Source organism: Cetorhinus maximus, chromosome 20 (genome assembly GCF_964194155.1).
Source record: "Cetorhinus maximus chromosome 20, sCetMax3.hap1.1, whole genome shotgun sequence".
Lineage (NCBI taxonomy): Eukaryota > Metazoa > Chordata > Chondrichthyes > Lamniformes > Cetorhinidae > Cetorhinus > Cetorhinus maximus.
The window spans coordinates 3290937-3305278 of record NC_135898.1 but is presented as its reverse complement, the minus strand read 5'-3'; the positions used below and the strand labels follow the sequence as shown (position 1 = coordinate 3305278).

At 44.1% G+C, this 14342-nt stretch overlaps 1 protein-coding gene across 1 annotated transcript in view; it reads right to left on the bottom strand.

Annotated features, from left to right (window-relative positions):
* The window catches only part of adgra2 (adhesion G protein-coupled receptor A2), a 144887-nt gene that overhangs the window by 7359 nt on the left and 123186 nt on the right, over window positions 1-14342 (bottom strand). Inside the window, exons 14-16 of the mRNA XM_078565394.1 lie at window positions 5294-5502; window positions 3797-3924; window positions 2208-2331 (exon numbers count right to left, since the gene is read on the bottom strand). Coding sequence (XP_078421520.1) covers window positions 2208-2331; window positions 3797-3924; window positions 5294-5502 — 461 coding nt within the window. The remainder of the gene's footprint in view (window positions 1-2207; window positions 2332-3796; window positions 3925-5293; window positions 5503-14342) is intronic.

The window sequence follows — 14342 nt, the reverse complement described above, 5'->3', positions numbered from 1 at the left end:
TATATCCTGCTGTAATCTAAGGCTATCCTCCTCACTATTTACCATCCCACCAATTTTCATGTCATCTGCGAACTCATTGATCAACCCTCCTACATTCAAGTCTAAATTGTTTATATATACCACAAACAGCAAGGGACCCAACACCGATCCCTGTGGAACCCCACTGGACACAGGCATCCAGTCACTAAAACACCCCTCGACCATCACCATCTGCTTCCTGCCACTCAGCCAATTCTGGATCCAATTTGCCAAATTGCCTTGGATCCCGTGGGCTCTTACCTTTATTATCAGTCTCCTATGTGGGACCTTATTAAAAGCCTTGCTAAATTCCAAGTAGACTACGTCAAGTGCATTGCCCTCATCTACACACCTGGTCACCTCTTCGAAAAATTCAATCAAATTGGTCAGACATGATCTCTCCTTAACAAAACCATGCTGACTCTCCTTGATTAATCCCTGCCTCTCCAAGTATAGATTAATTCTGTCCCTCAGAATTGCTTCCAATAGTTTCTCCACCACTGAGGTTGGACTGACTGGCCTGTAGTTCCCTGGTTTATCCCTTCCTCCCTTCTTGAATAACGGTACCACATTGGCTGTCCTCCAGTCCTCTGGCACCTCTCCTGTGGCCAGAGAGGTATTGAAAATTATTGCCAGTGCCCCTGCTATCTCCTCTCTTGCCTCACTCATCAGCCTGGGATACATTTAATCCGGGCCTGGAGATTTATCTACTTTTAAGCCTGCCAGACCACTTAGAACCTCCTCCCTTTCTATGCTAATTTCTTTAATTATATCACAGTCGTTCTGCCTGATTTTCCATACCCACGTCGTCCCTCTCACTTGTGAACACCGACACAAAGTATTCATTTAGAACCCTACCTACATCTTCCGGCTCCACACACAAATTACCGCTATGGTCCTTAATGGGCCCTACTCTTTCCCTAGTTATCCTCTTACTCTTAATGTACTTGTAAAATAACTTTGTATTTTCCTTTATTTTACCTGCCAATGTTTTTTCATGCCCCCTTTTTGCTCTCCTAATTTCCTTTTTAAGTTCCCCCCTACACATTCTATACTCTTCTAGGGCTTCTGCTGTTTTGAGCCCTCGGTATCTGCCATAATCCTCCCTTTTTCCCTTTATCCAATCCTGTACATCCCTCAACATCCAGGGTTCCCTGGATTTGTTGGTCCCACCCTTTGTCTTTACTGGAATATGTTGGTCCTATTTCCTTCTTGAATGAGTCCCACTGCTCTGATGCAGATTTACCTAAAAGTAGCTGCTCCCAGTCCACTCTGGCCAAATCATATCTGATCTTATTAAAATCGGCCTTCTCCCAATTTAGAACTCTGATTTCTGGCCCATCCTTGTCCTTATCCATAATAGCCTTGAATCTAACGGAGTTATGGTCACTATCTGCAAAATGCTCCCCCACTGATACCTCGACCAATTGCCTGGCTTCATTTCCTAAAATTAAGTCCAGGACCGTCCCCTCTCTTGTAGGACCTTCTACGTACTGGCTTAAAAAGCTCTCCTGGATGCATTTTAAGAATTCCGCTCCCTCTAAATCTATCACACTATGACTAACCCAGTTAATGTTGGGGAAGTTGAAATCCCCCACTATTACTACCCTATTATTTTTACACTTCTCTGAAATTTGCCTACATGTCTGCTCTTCTATTTCTCTGACTATTTGGGGGCCTATAGTACACTCCCAGAAATGCGATTGCTCCTTTTTTGTTTTTTGGTTCTACCCATATGGCTTCATTTGAGGAGCCTTCTAAGATGTCATCCCTCCTTAATGCTGTAATTGATTCCTTGATCAATATTGCGATACCCCCTCCTCTTTTACCTCCTTCCCTGTCTCGCCTGAAGACCCTATATCCTGCAATATTGAGCTGCCAATCCTGCCCCTCTCTCAACCATGTCTCTGTGACAGTAATGACATCGTACTTCCATGTGTTAATTTGTGCCCTCAACTCATCTGCCTTATTCGTCAGACTCCTTGCATTAAAATACATACCATCCAACCTTGCCAAACTCCCTTGTGCCTTAACTGGCCTATAATTTCTATGTCTTCCAGACTCACTTGCTCTCTCTTCTAATTTTGGCTGTGATTCTGGAGTGCGACATCTGTGTACATAAATAGAGACTGCAGCCCACAAACAGCTCAGTTTAGAAAACACAAACTCAGTCTGGGATCTGCACTCACCACTTGGCAGATCAGTCCATACTCTGTACGATTGATGCCCCCAGCGAACACAGCACAGGTCATAGAGATGTGAAACCAGAGGTTCAGCAACATGTGCCAATTCTTCCTGGAAATTTGGATCGTGCTGGAAAAAGCAGCAAGATTATGATATTAAATGACACACATAAACAGCGTCCAAGCACTTTGATTGAAATCCCCAGTTCAACAACTAAAATATGAATGTTTAAATAATTAATTCCCAAGTCATAGGCATTGCTAGCAAGGCTGCTATTCATTACTCATTCCTAGTTGCCTTGTTCTTGAACTTCTGCAGTCCATGTGGTGAAGGTACTCCCACAGTGTTGTTAGGTAAGGAACTCCAGGGCTTTAACCCAATGATGATGAAGGAAAGGGCAATATATGTCCAAGTCAAAATGCTGTGTGACTGGGAGGGGACATTGCAGATGATGGTCTTCCTATCTTGAATTTTTTAAAAATTGTTTCATGGGATGTGGGCATCGCTGGCAAGGCCAGCATTTGCTGCCCATCCCTAACTGCCCTTGAACTAAGTTTGTTTGGCCATTTCAGAGGGCAATTAAAAGTCAACCACATCGCTGTGGGTCTGAAGTCACATATAGGCCAGACCAGGTTAGGACGGCAGATTTCCTTCCCTAAAGAGCGTTAGTGAACCAGATGGGTTTTTAGAACAATTGATGATAGTTTCATGGTCACCATTACTGAGACTAGCTTTAATTCCATATTTTATAAATTGAGCTCAAATTCCACTAGCTGTCGTGGGGAGATTTGAACCCATGTCACCAGGGCATTAGCCTGAGTCTCTGGATTACAGGTCCAGTGACATTACCACCTTCCCATAAATAACCCAGCCTGCACTACATTTGGTAACACCTTTGGAGTGGGGACAACAGCTTGATCACAGACTGGCAGTGTCCCTTCCCCTTTAATGCCCACAACATATCAAACTGTTGATCGAGTGCAATGCGTTCTTGATAAGCAAGGGGGTGAAAGGTTATCAGGGGTAGGCAGGAATGTGGACTCCAGGTTATAATTAGATCAGCTATGCTCTGATTGAATGGTGAAGCAGGCTTGAGGGGTCGAGTGCCCAATCCTGCTCCTAATTCGTATCTTCGTATGAGGGCACCAAGATGGCTGGGGCGGCTGCCTTTAAGAATCTCCTAGAAGGAATGGGGGAGAGAGGTAGATGCCCAGTGTCCAGACCAAAGTGAGCCTTTTGAAGACTGATAGCAGTTTCCCAGGTCTTGAGCCTCTTCAAGATCCTGAGCTACCAAGCCTCCTTCTGTGTTGAAAGCTTTTCATAACCTGCCAAAGGGAATGTGATTCTGGGAGTAACAGGGTGCAAGTGGCAGCAGTCCCATGTGCCAGATTCACTCTTGACACAGTCCAGAATGTAGAAGGGTATGCTGATAGGGTGAGATGAAGAAGGTTGGCAGGAGGCTTGTGTGGAGCACAAACACCAGCATGGACCAGTTGGGCTCAATGGCCTGTTTCTGTGCTGTACGTTCTATGTAACCTAGTTACAAGCATATTCTGTTCGGTCCTTGGCACACAAGGTGCAGTTGGTAACTTACTTGTGCTTCAGGATGTACGTGATGATGGCGGCGAACAGGCAGAGTAAGAGAACAACAGTGCAGGTGTAGATAATAGGGTGTAGAACCTGCATGGTTCCATGAACTGGAGCAGGCTGGTTACTCATTTTCTGGAAGGAAAACATAATGAAGCGATAAGTTGCACAATTAAATGCAATACAACCTCCCTCCAGGTGCATTCTTTTAATCCTGGTGTAAGTGGCAAGGCCAGACTTTATTTCCCATGGCTAGTAGCCCTTGAGGGGTGATGCTGTGCCTTCTTAAACGCTGGAGTCATTGCTGTGACTGAGCTGTTAGGTTGGAAGTACCAGGATTTTAAGCAGTGACATTGGACCAGGAGGACACCATTCAGCCCCTCAAGCCTGTCCCACCATTCAATTAGATCACTGCTGATCTCTAGGTTAACTCCATCTACCAGTCTTGGTTCTGTAACCCTTTGTATTCTTCCCAGCAAAAATCTATCAATCTCAGTTGTAAAATTTATAATTGACCCTCAACCTCATTAGCTTTTTTGGGGGGGAGAGTTCCAGGTTTCCACTAGCTTTTATGTAAGTAAGTGCTTCCTGAACAGCCTGGCTCGAATTTTAAGGTTATGTTGTCTTGTTCTGTACTTTTCCGCCTGAGGAAATAACTTTAGTCTATCCTTTAATCATCTTTAGCACCACATTAAACCATGCTTTAATCTACTAAACTCAAGGGCCAATGAAAGATTGCTGATATATATACACATCTAAGTTGGACTGTGTGTCTAATTTGGAGTGAAACTTGGAGGTGGCAGTGTTTTTATGCTTTCCTTCTCCATCTAGGTGGTGGAAGTCACGAGTGTGGGAGGTGCTCAACATCCCAAGACCTGTGAAATGCCTCAATGACTCCCACCCCCACCTCTGTCTTCACTTCCTGCAAAGTGACATAAGCCCAAAGTTGTGGTCATGTCTACCCAATTTCCTGCTTCACATCCTTTTCCACCACTTCCTACCCTGTACTCCAGGCCTTGGCACAGACAAGGAGAAACCAATCTTTTCCTGACCAAGAGTAGCCAGGAACCAGCCCACATCTACCTTCAAATCTAGCTGCTACCTCCAACAGCCACACAGCTAATTACTCCCTGGCCAAGAATGCAGAGATTTCAGAGGGTTGTGGGGCTGAAGCAGGTTACAAAGACAGGGAGGAGTGAGGCCATGGAGGGATTTGAGAGGAAGGGTTAGAATTTTAAAATCAAGGTGCTCCCAAAGCAGGAGCCAACGCAGGTCAACAAGCATGGGAAACGATGGGTGAACAGGACTTAGTGCAAATTAGGATATGGGCTTCGCAATGAGCTGGTCATTAATCTCAGGCAGGATCCTAATATTTAACAAAGGAACCACCGCTCATTAGTCTCTTTGAGTGACGAATGCAAAGTCCCAAACAGGTTCTTCTAACTTTGTGCTGATAGATACCTATTTTGTGCCTGCACTGCCCATACTCCCAGCATCTCCTCACCTTCAGTACAGCGACGTTACTGAACTTGTGGCACCACATGGTGGTGATGTTAACTTTGGCGTGCGCTATTTGGCATCCTTCTGCCTGCCAGCCTCCAAAGCCGTCGAGGAGGTCAAAGTTCCAATGCGCTGCCACCTGGTCTTCACCCGACTGCCAGTGACGTAGGGAGACCAGGATGGGATCGGTGGCCTCGCTCACTCCGCAACCATCTGAATAGCACCAATATAGAAAAAAAAAAGAAATGAAATTATCCACCACGAATTAGCAGCTTCTCCTCTTCAAGGCTCTTCAACTGAACCCTGCCATACCTCTAGCTTGCTAAACGATCCCCCCTCCTCAGGGGAGCTCAGACGCTTTCTTCATCTCAGCTTCTATTAGTGTCAGCTGTGGCTCAGTGTGTAGCAGTCCCGGAGTGAAGGGGGGGTTGCTTCACAAAGTTCTACATTCAAATCTCCGAGCATTTCCGAGCAAATTAATGTGCGTTAGACATGACTGTCTTCATTTGTTTGTTTCACTGACTGGAGCAAAAGTCCTGTTGGGGGGTTTCTTCAGGTATAAATCAGGAGCTAGCTGGAGTGTTTGGATCAGTGAATCAGGCAGAGTCAATGCCTGAGGCAGAAATGGACATTACTGCTCAAAGGAAGTGCAATGGGTGATAATTTTGCAGATAGAAGACATTTACTACCCTGTTCTTGTGGCTGTTCAGGTTCCTGCTCAAAGCAGGAACTTGCTGGTAAATGGGTGACTGACTCTTCCTCAGAACCATTAACCGTTTTTTTTTCTATTTCAGGTGCTGACTGAGCTGCTGTTCATTTCCAGCATGATTTATCTTTATGTTCTTTTTATTTCAGATTTACACCATTCATGGTTCCTTTTTCATCTCTCAAGCTGTTAGTTTCTTGCTTTTACTCAATAAGAGTTTCAGTTTCTCCTTCCTATTTAAGGATTATTGCATTGAAGGTGTCAGCTGTGGCTTGATCATCACACTCCGAGCTCGAAGCCAAGAGGGCTGGGTTCAAATCCCACTCATGAGACTTCAACATATAATCCAGGCTGATCCTCCTCATGCAGCATGGAGGCAATGCTGCACTTCCTGAGGTGCTGCCTTTTGATGAAACGTTAAAATGAAGCACAGTCTGCACTTTCAGGTGGAGGTAAAAGATCCCATGGTACTATTTTGAAGAATAGCATGGCAGTTCTACCTCGTGTCCTGGCCAATATTTATTCGCCAATCAACATCTCTAAACAAATTATATGTCATTATTTCAATGCTGCTTTACAGGAGCTTGTGTGTAAATTAGCTGCCACATTTCCTACATTACAACAGTGGATACGTTTCAAATATCCTTTGTTGGGTGCGAAACACATTGAGATGTTGCGAGGTTTTCATGAAGGGTGCTATAAAGATATAAGTTCTTTTTAAGTTGTATTTTGTTTTATTTAATTGTGCACAAGGGATCAAAGCTGTGGTCACAAAGGAAAGACAGTCATTAGTAAATCATGGCTAATTCAGGAGAAGCATCTTTACCCAGGGAGTGCCGAGCATGTGAAACTTGCTACCACATGGACTAGTTGATGCGAGTAGCACTGATCTTTTCAAGGATGGCTGGATATACAACTGAGGGAAAATGGAGTCAAAGGATACGCCAATAGGGTGAAATGAAGTAGAGTGGGAGGAGGACTGGCACAGACCAGTTGGGCCAAGTGGTCTGTTTCTGTTCTGTACAGTCCATGTAATTCTATATAATTTAATTTCTGACAGAGCAGTAGCTTTCAGATAAGTCAACTCGTAGTAAGTCTGATCAGTAAATCCCTTTGTTTCTCTTTCTTAACAGTCAACTTGGTTGCAATGACCATCCTGTCCCAAGGGAAATGTGGTCTCTCCAAGTGTGTCACATACTACATGGTTGCCATGACAGCAGTTGATCTAATAATGATTATCTTTGATGTCGCATTGACTCAGATTAATAACATTTATTTCCATATTGCTTCTTGGTCATCACCGCTGTGTGTAGTCTCAAATCAGCCCTGCTCTTTGTCTCCACTGACAATTCCCACTGGTTAACTGTTTCTTTCACCTTTGATCAATTTGTGACCATTAGTTGCAAGAAACTGAGATCAAGTTATTGTGCAGAGAAAACTACGGGTACAATTATAGCAGCTGTGCGCGCGTTATTCCTCGTAAAAAATATTCCCATGTACTTTACCGATACATCTCTGGACATGAATGATAATGTGCCATGGTTTCGTGCTGCACGTCAAAGTTACTTTAATACACTCGGATGGCGGGCATTTGTGTGGCTTGATTCTATTTTAACCCCGGGTCTTCTACTCTTCCTCATCTTGCTGCTCAATGCCCTGATGGTCAAACACATTTTAGTGGTTGGTAGAGTCCATAGGAGACTTTGGAGTGATGGCAACAATGAAGGGTGTGATGATACAGAGATGGAGAGCCAAAGAAAATCCATCATTTTACTCTTTGCTGTTTCAGGTACCTTTCTACTGTTGTGGATGACGTGCTTTTTACATTTTTTGATTAATAGATTTATAACCCTTCCTGTGCTCTGTGGTTTCTATGGCCCACTAGGTATTTTCCATGAAGTTGGATTTATGCTTCAGCTTTTGAGTTGCTAAACAAACACATTTATTTATACACGATGAAATCAAAATACTGCGGATGCTGGAAATCTGAAATAAAAAAGGAAAATGCTGGAAAACCTCAGAAGGTCTGGCAGCATCTGTGGAGAGAGAAACAGAGTTAACGTTTTGAAGAAGAGTCATATGGACTCGGAACGTTAACTCTGTTTCTCTCTCCACAGATGCTGCCAGACCTGCTGAGTGTTTCCAGCATTTATTTATACATTGTCTCAGACTAAATTCAGAGAGGAGTTGAAGAAAGTGGTCAAATATCCTTGGGCACCGATTGTTAAGTTAATGACGTGATGGAAAAGATTGAAGTCAAATCAATTGGAAACAGAATCCTACGATGCCAGAGGCCATTTGGTCCTTTGCAGCTGTGCCAGCTCTTTAAAAGAGCTATAAAAATAGTCCCACTCAATGCTGCTCTTTCCCTGTAGCCCTGTAATTTTCACCCCTTCAAACTATTTGTCCAATTACCTTTTCAAAGTTACTATTCAATCTGCTGCTATTCTTTCAGGTGGGGCATGACCATTGGCTGCATCAAAGGGTTGCTCCTCATTTTCCCTCTGCTTCATTTGCCCATTCTGTCCGATATTCATCCTTTAAGCTCACGGCACAATTTGCAATAAGAACCCTTCTGCAATCTTCCAACATGTTTTAACTTGTGCCTTTCCTAATGACTTTGTTTTCTATTCCATCGCTTGTAAATGGAGCCAGTTGGGAAGAGGGTGGCGTGGTGGTAATGTGGCTGGACTAGTAATCCAGAGGCCCAGCCTAATGCTCTGGGGACATGGGGTCAAATCCCACCATGGCAGCTGATGGAATTTTAATTCAGTTAATAAAATCTGGAATATAAAGCTAGTCTCAGTAACGGTGACCATGAAACTACCATCGATTGTCATGAATAAAACCCCAAGTGGTTCAATAATGTCCTTCAGGGAAGGAAATCTACCATCCTTAGCTGGTCTGGCCTACATGTGACTCCAGATTCATAACAATGTGGTTGATTCTGAACTGCCCTCTGAAACGGCCTCGCAAGACACTCAGTTCAAGGGCTATGAGGGATGAGCAACAAATGCTGGCCTTGCCAGTGATGCCCCATCCCATGAAACAATTTAAAAAAAATGTGGCTCCCCAGTTACCTTTCTCATGATCATGTGTGATGGGGGAGAATGATTACTGGGGCTTCACAGCCTTTTTACCCTGACCAATTTACGCTCAACTTTCCAACAGAGGTTGATGGATAGCAATCAGGAACAGACATGCTGGCCGTTGTTTCTTAATCCCTATCACTTGTCCAGGAATGTTGAGGCCAATGTCAGTGCCTCAACTGTTTCTTTGTCCAGTTCATTAACCTTTAAACCACGAACTATCAGGGGAGTTAAATACTAATCTTACTGTCTTACACAGGGTGTTCATTTATCATCTTTTATCCACTGAAAGACTGAGGCAAGTATTACTGCACATTTTTCTAGCATTTAAATGACTGCTGTTTTTTCATTTTAATTATCTGTACAAGTTAAACTTATTGTATTTATATTTAAAGTACAACATTTATTTTTAAAAATGTATGCATAGTAGCATATTAATATCAGTATGTAACTGTCAAATATGAACAATAAGTTGTGGTATATTAATATTGCTGATATTTTCTGATGTTCATTACCCTAAGCATTTTAGTGTAGGACTTTACAGAGCCATTTAAAACACATGGCCCACCCCTACAGCTGTGAGCCTCAGCAGGATGTATTCATGGTCTTTGCCACAATGTAACGTTGACCAAGCTCGAAGTCCGTGTTTCCCCTCTTTTCTTGCTCTTTTCAATGTGACTGAGTGAATAGAACTATACCCTGTGTATCAGGGGATTGTTGGTTCAAGCCCCACTCCACCCCTACATTTAGGCAAACACTCAAGTGCAGTACTGAGGGATGCTGCACTTTTGGAGAAGTTGTCTTCCAGATGAAACTGATACATTGTCTGCCCTTTCAGACAGATGCAAAAGATCCTGTGATACTATTTTGAAGGAAGAGAATTCTGCACGTCCCCACCCAGTGCCCTGGCCAACATGGATCCTTCAACCAATATCATTAAATGGTATATCTGGGCATTATTAGCTTGTTGTGTGTGGGAAATTGGCTGCCACATTTCCTACATTACAACAGTGAATTCATTTCAAAAGTACTTGAATGGCTGTAAAGCTCTTTGCAACGCCTGAGGTTGTAAAAGAATCAAGTCTCTCTCTTCTCTGGAAAGAATGCTACATTATTTTGATTCAACTTCCACATAACTGAAATAACCTCAGTTAAAATTTAATGCAAGTGCATTAGTTATGTTTTTAATTCCCTTTTTCTAAAGTGCCCATCCTCTAATTGATAGCATGACTGAAATCAGGAACTCGCTGTGTGATGCATCATGTTACAGCATTTCTCCTATAAAATGCCGGTTGACCAAAAAATATAGTGAATAGCCCAGTGTAGCGTGTCTTATGACTGAACAATTATAGGTACAATGTCCCCAAACGTTTTGTAAATTCCCCCCGGGAGTCACGTTGCTCCAATGTCTCAGACCAGCACTTAACCATCTACCAGGAGGCACAGGAAGGGTTTAAGCTCCTATAGCCACTTCCTAGGATGAAAGGCAGAAGAGTGGGTGACAGAATTTGCACAATCTCTTATGTTTTGTACGTACTTCCCTCCTCAAACAAAATTGATTGGAATTTATCTCAATGATGTCCATGGGATCTTGCTGTGCACAACTTGGCTGACACAATTTGTACAGTACAACAGTAACTAGATTCCAAACAAGTACTTCGCTGGTTGTGAAGTAATTTGGGATGTCTCTGATACTTGTAAGGTCCTGTATAAACATGTTCTCTCTCTCTCTCACACTTTATCTCAGCCTTTCTCTCTGAGGCCTACGTGGCTGACCCTCCTACAATTTAAAGGTTTTTAAAACCCAAGCTTCGTGCCATTTGCTGACAGCCTTCATCTTCTGTCCCTCCCAAAGTGGCGTCCTGTTTTTCCTTCCTTCACCTCACGTTCTCCAATGAAAAAGGAAACCCATCAGTTAACAAGGTTTTCAATGTCATTTAACAGCATCAGTACACTTCCACCAGCATCAGTACACTCCCAGCAGCATCAGTAACACTTCCACCAGCATCAGTACGCTTCCAGCAGCATCAGTAACACTTCCAGCAGCATCACTACACTCCCAGCAGCATCAGTAACACTCCCAGCAGTATCAGTACACTCCCAGCAGCATCAGTACACTCCCAGCAGCATCAGTACACTCCCAGCAGCATCAGTAACACTTCCACCATCATCAGTAACACTTCCAGCAGCATCAGTAACACTTCCAACAGCATCGGTACACTCCCAGCAGCATCATTACACTTCCAGCAGCATCAGTACACTCCCAGCAGCATCAGTAACACTTCTAGCAGCATCACTACACTCCCAGCAGCATCAGTAACACTTCCAGCAGCATCAGTACACTCCCAGCAGCATCAGTACACTTCCAGCAGCATCAGTACACTTCCAGCAGCATCAGTAACATTTCCATCAGCATCATTACACTTCCAGCAGCATCATTACACTTCCAGCAGCATCAGTAACACTCCCAGCAGCATCAGTACACTCCTAGCAGCATCAGTAACACTTCCAGCAGCATCAGTAACACTTCCAGCAGCATCGGTACACTCCCAGCAGCATCATTACACTTCCAGCAGCATCAGTACACTCCCAGCAGCATCAGTAACATTTCCAGCAGCATCAGTACACTTCCAGCAGCACCAGTAACATTGCCATCAGCATCATTACACTTCCAGCAGCATCATTACACTTCCAGCAGCATCAGTAACATTTCCAGCAGCATCAGTACACTCCCACCAGCATCAGTACACTCCCAGCAGCATCAGTACACTTCCAGCAGCATCAGTACACTTCCAGCAGCATCAGTACACTCCCACCAGTGTCTGTAACATTTCCAGCAGCATCAGTAACACTCCCAGCAGCATCAGTAACATTTCCAGCAGCATCAGTAACACTGCCAGCAGCATCAGTAACACTTCCAGCAGCATCAGTAACACTCCCAGCAGCATCAGTAACACTCCCAGCAGCATCAGTAACACTCCCAGCAGCATCAGTAACACTCCCAGCAGCATCAGTAACATTTCCAGCAGCATCAGTTACACTCCCAGCAGCATCAGTACACTTCCAGCAGCATCAGTACACTCCCAGCAGAAGTACACTCCCAGCAGTATCAGTACACTCCCAGCAGTATCAGTACACTCCCAGCAGTATCAGTACACTCCCAGCGGTGTCAGTACACTCCCAGCAGCATCAGTACACTCCCAGCAGTATCAGTACACTCCCAGCAGTATCAGTACACTCCCAGCAGTATCAGTACACTCCCAGCAGTATCAGTACACTCCCAGTAGTATCAGTACACTCCCAGCAGTATCAGTACACTCCCAGTAGTATCAGTACGCTTCCAGCAGAATCAGTACACTCCCAGCAGAAGTACACTCCCAGCAGTATCAGTACACTCCCAGCAGTATCAGTACACTCCCAGCAGTATCAGTACACTCCCAGCGGTGTCAGTACACTCCCAGTAGCATCAGTACACTTCCAGCAGCATCAGTACACTTCCAGAAGCATCAGTACACTCCCACCAGTGTCTGTAACATTTCCAGCAGCATCAGTAACACTCCCAGCAGCATCAGTAACATTTCCAGCAGCATCAGTAACACTGCCAGCAGCATCAGTAACACTTCCAGCAGCATCAGTAACACTCCCAGCAGCATCAGTAACACTCCCAGCAGCATCAGTAACACTCCCAGCAACATCAGTAACATTTCCAGCAGCATCAGTTACACTCCCAGCAGCATCAGTACACTTCCAGCAGCATCAGTACACTCCCAGCAGAAGTACACTCCCAGCAGTATCAGTACACTCCCAGCAGTATCAGTACACTCCCAGCAGTATCAGTACACTCCCAGCGGTGTCAGTACACTCCCAGCAGCATCAGTACACTCCCAGCAGTATCAGTACACTCCCAGCAGTATCAGTACACTCCCAGCAGTATCAGTACACTCCCAGCAGTATCAGTACACTCCCAGCAGTATCAGTACACTCCCAGTAGTATCAGTACACTCCCAGCAGTATCAGTACACTCCCAGTAGTATCAGTACGCTTCCAGCAGTATCAGTACACTCCCAGCAGTATCAGTACACTCCCAGCAGTATCAGTACACTCCCAGCAGTATCAGTACACTCCCAGCAGTATCAGTACACTCCCAGCAGTATCAGTACACTCCCAGCAGTATCAGTACACTCCCAGCAGGAAATGCCACTGGAGGAACCAAGAGCACAAGCAATGGTGGCTTTTCAACTCCTTCAGCCCGAGGCACTCAGGCCAATTGAAGCACCCGCTGACTGAGATCAGGGAACTCCAGTGAAGTCCATTGTTAAGAGGATTCAAGTTAATTTGTGAAGCGAAAACCAAGACACAGAGGTTTTCTTTATAAAGAGACTTTATTGACTTGTTCAGTCACACAGCTCTCCTCACACTCAACCCAGGATCCAGATGTCCCCTATTTATATGTGCTCAAAGACAACGAATACCCACTCACCCGTTTCTCCTAACATTAACAACGACACTAACAAATCTTAACCATGTAATTAACAAAACATTAACATCCAAGTCCCAGTCATGGGATCTTACTGGCTAGTGCAGTACAGATTCACACCCACTGAAGGCTTCAAACATCCCTGGGAACCTTTGCCCAGTCTAGATTGTCCTCTTCACCTGACTGTCTATCTCTTTCTGTCAGTCTCCTCCTGCCCCTGCTTACTGTTGAGTCCAAGAAAAACATTTTATACATAACATGTCTTGGAACTTAGGAATAGGAACAGGCCATTGAGCCCCTCCATCATTGATCACCATATGATTGAATTTTACATTCAGTTTGAGGGAGAGAAGAGTGGGTCCAAGACGAGCATTGTAAACATAACTAAGGGCAATTATGAGGGCATGAAAGCAGAGCTTGGAGTGAACTGGCAGATGAGGTTAAGGGATAGGTCCATAGAGATGCAGAGACAGACATTTAAAGGGCTATTTCAGAATAGATACATTCCAATGAGGAAGAAAATTTCCAAGGGGAGGACCCACCATCCATGGTTAACAAAAAAAGCTAAAGACAGTATCAAACTTAAAGAAAAAACATATAATTGCACAAAGAGGGTGGTAGGTCAGAAGTTTGGACAGAATATAAAAAACAGCAAAGAATGACAATAAGATTAATAAGGAGGGAAAAGTTAATGTACGAAAGCTAGCTGGAAATATAAAGACAGATGGTAAGAGTTTCTATAGATATTTAAATAAGAAAAGAGTTAACAAAGTAGATGAAC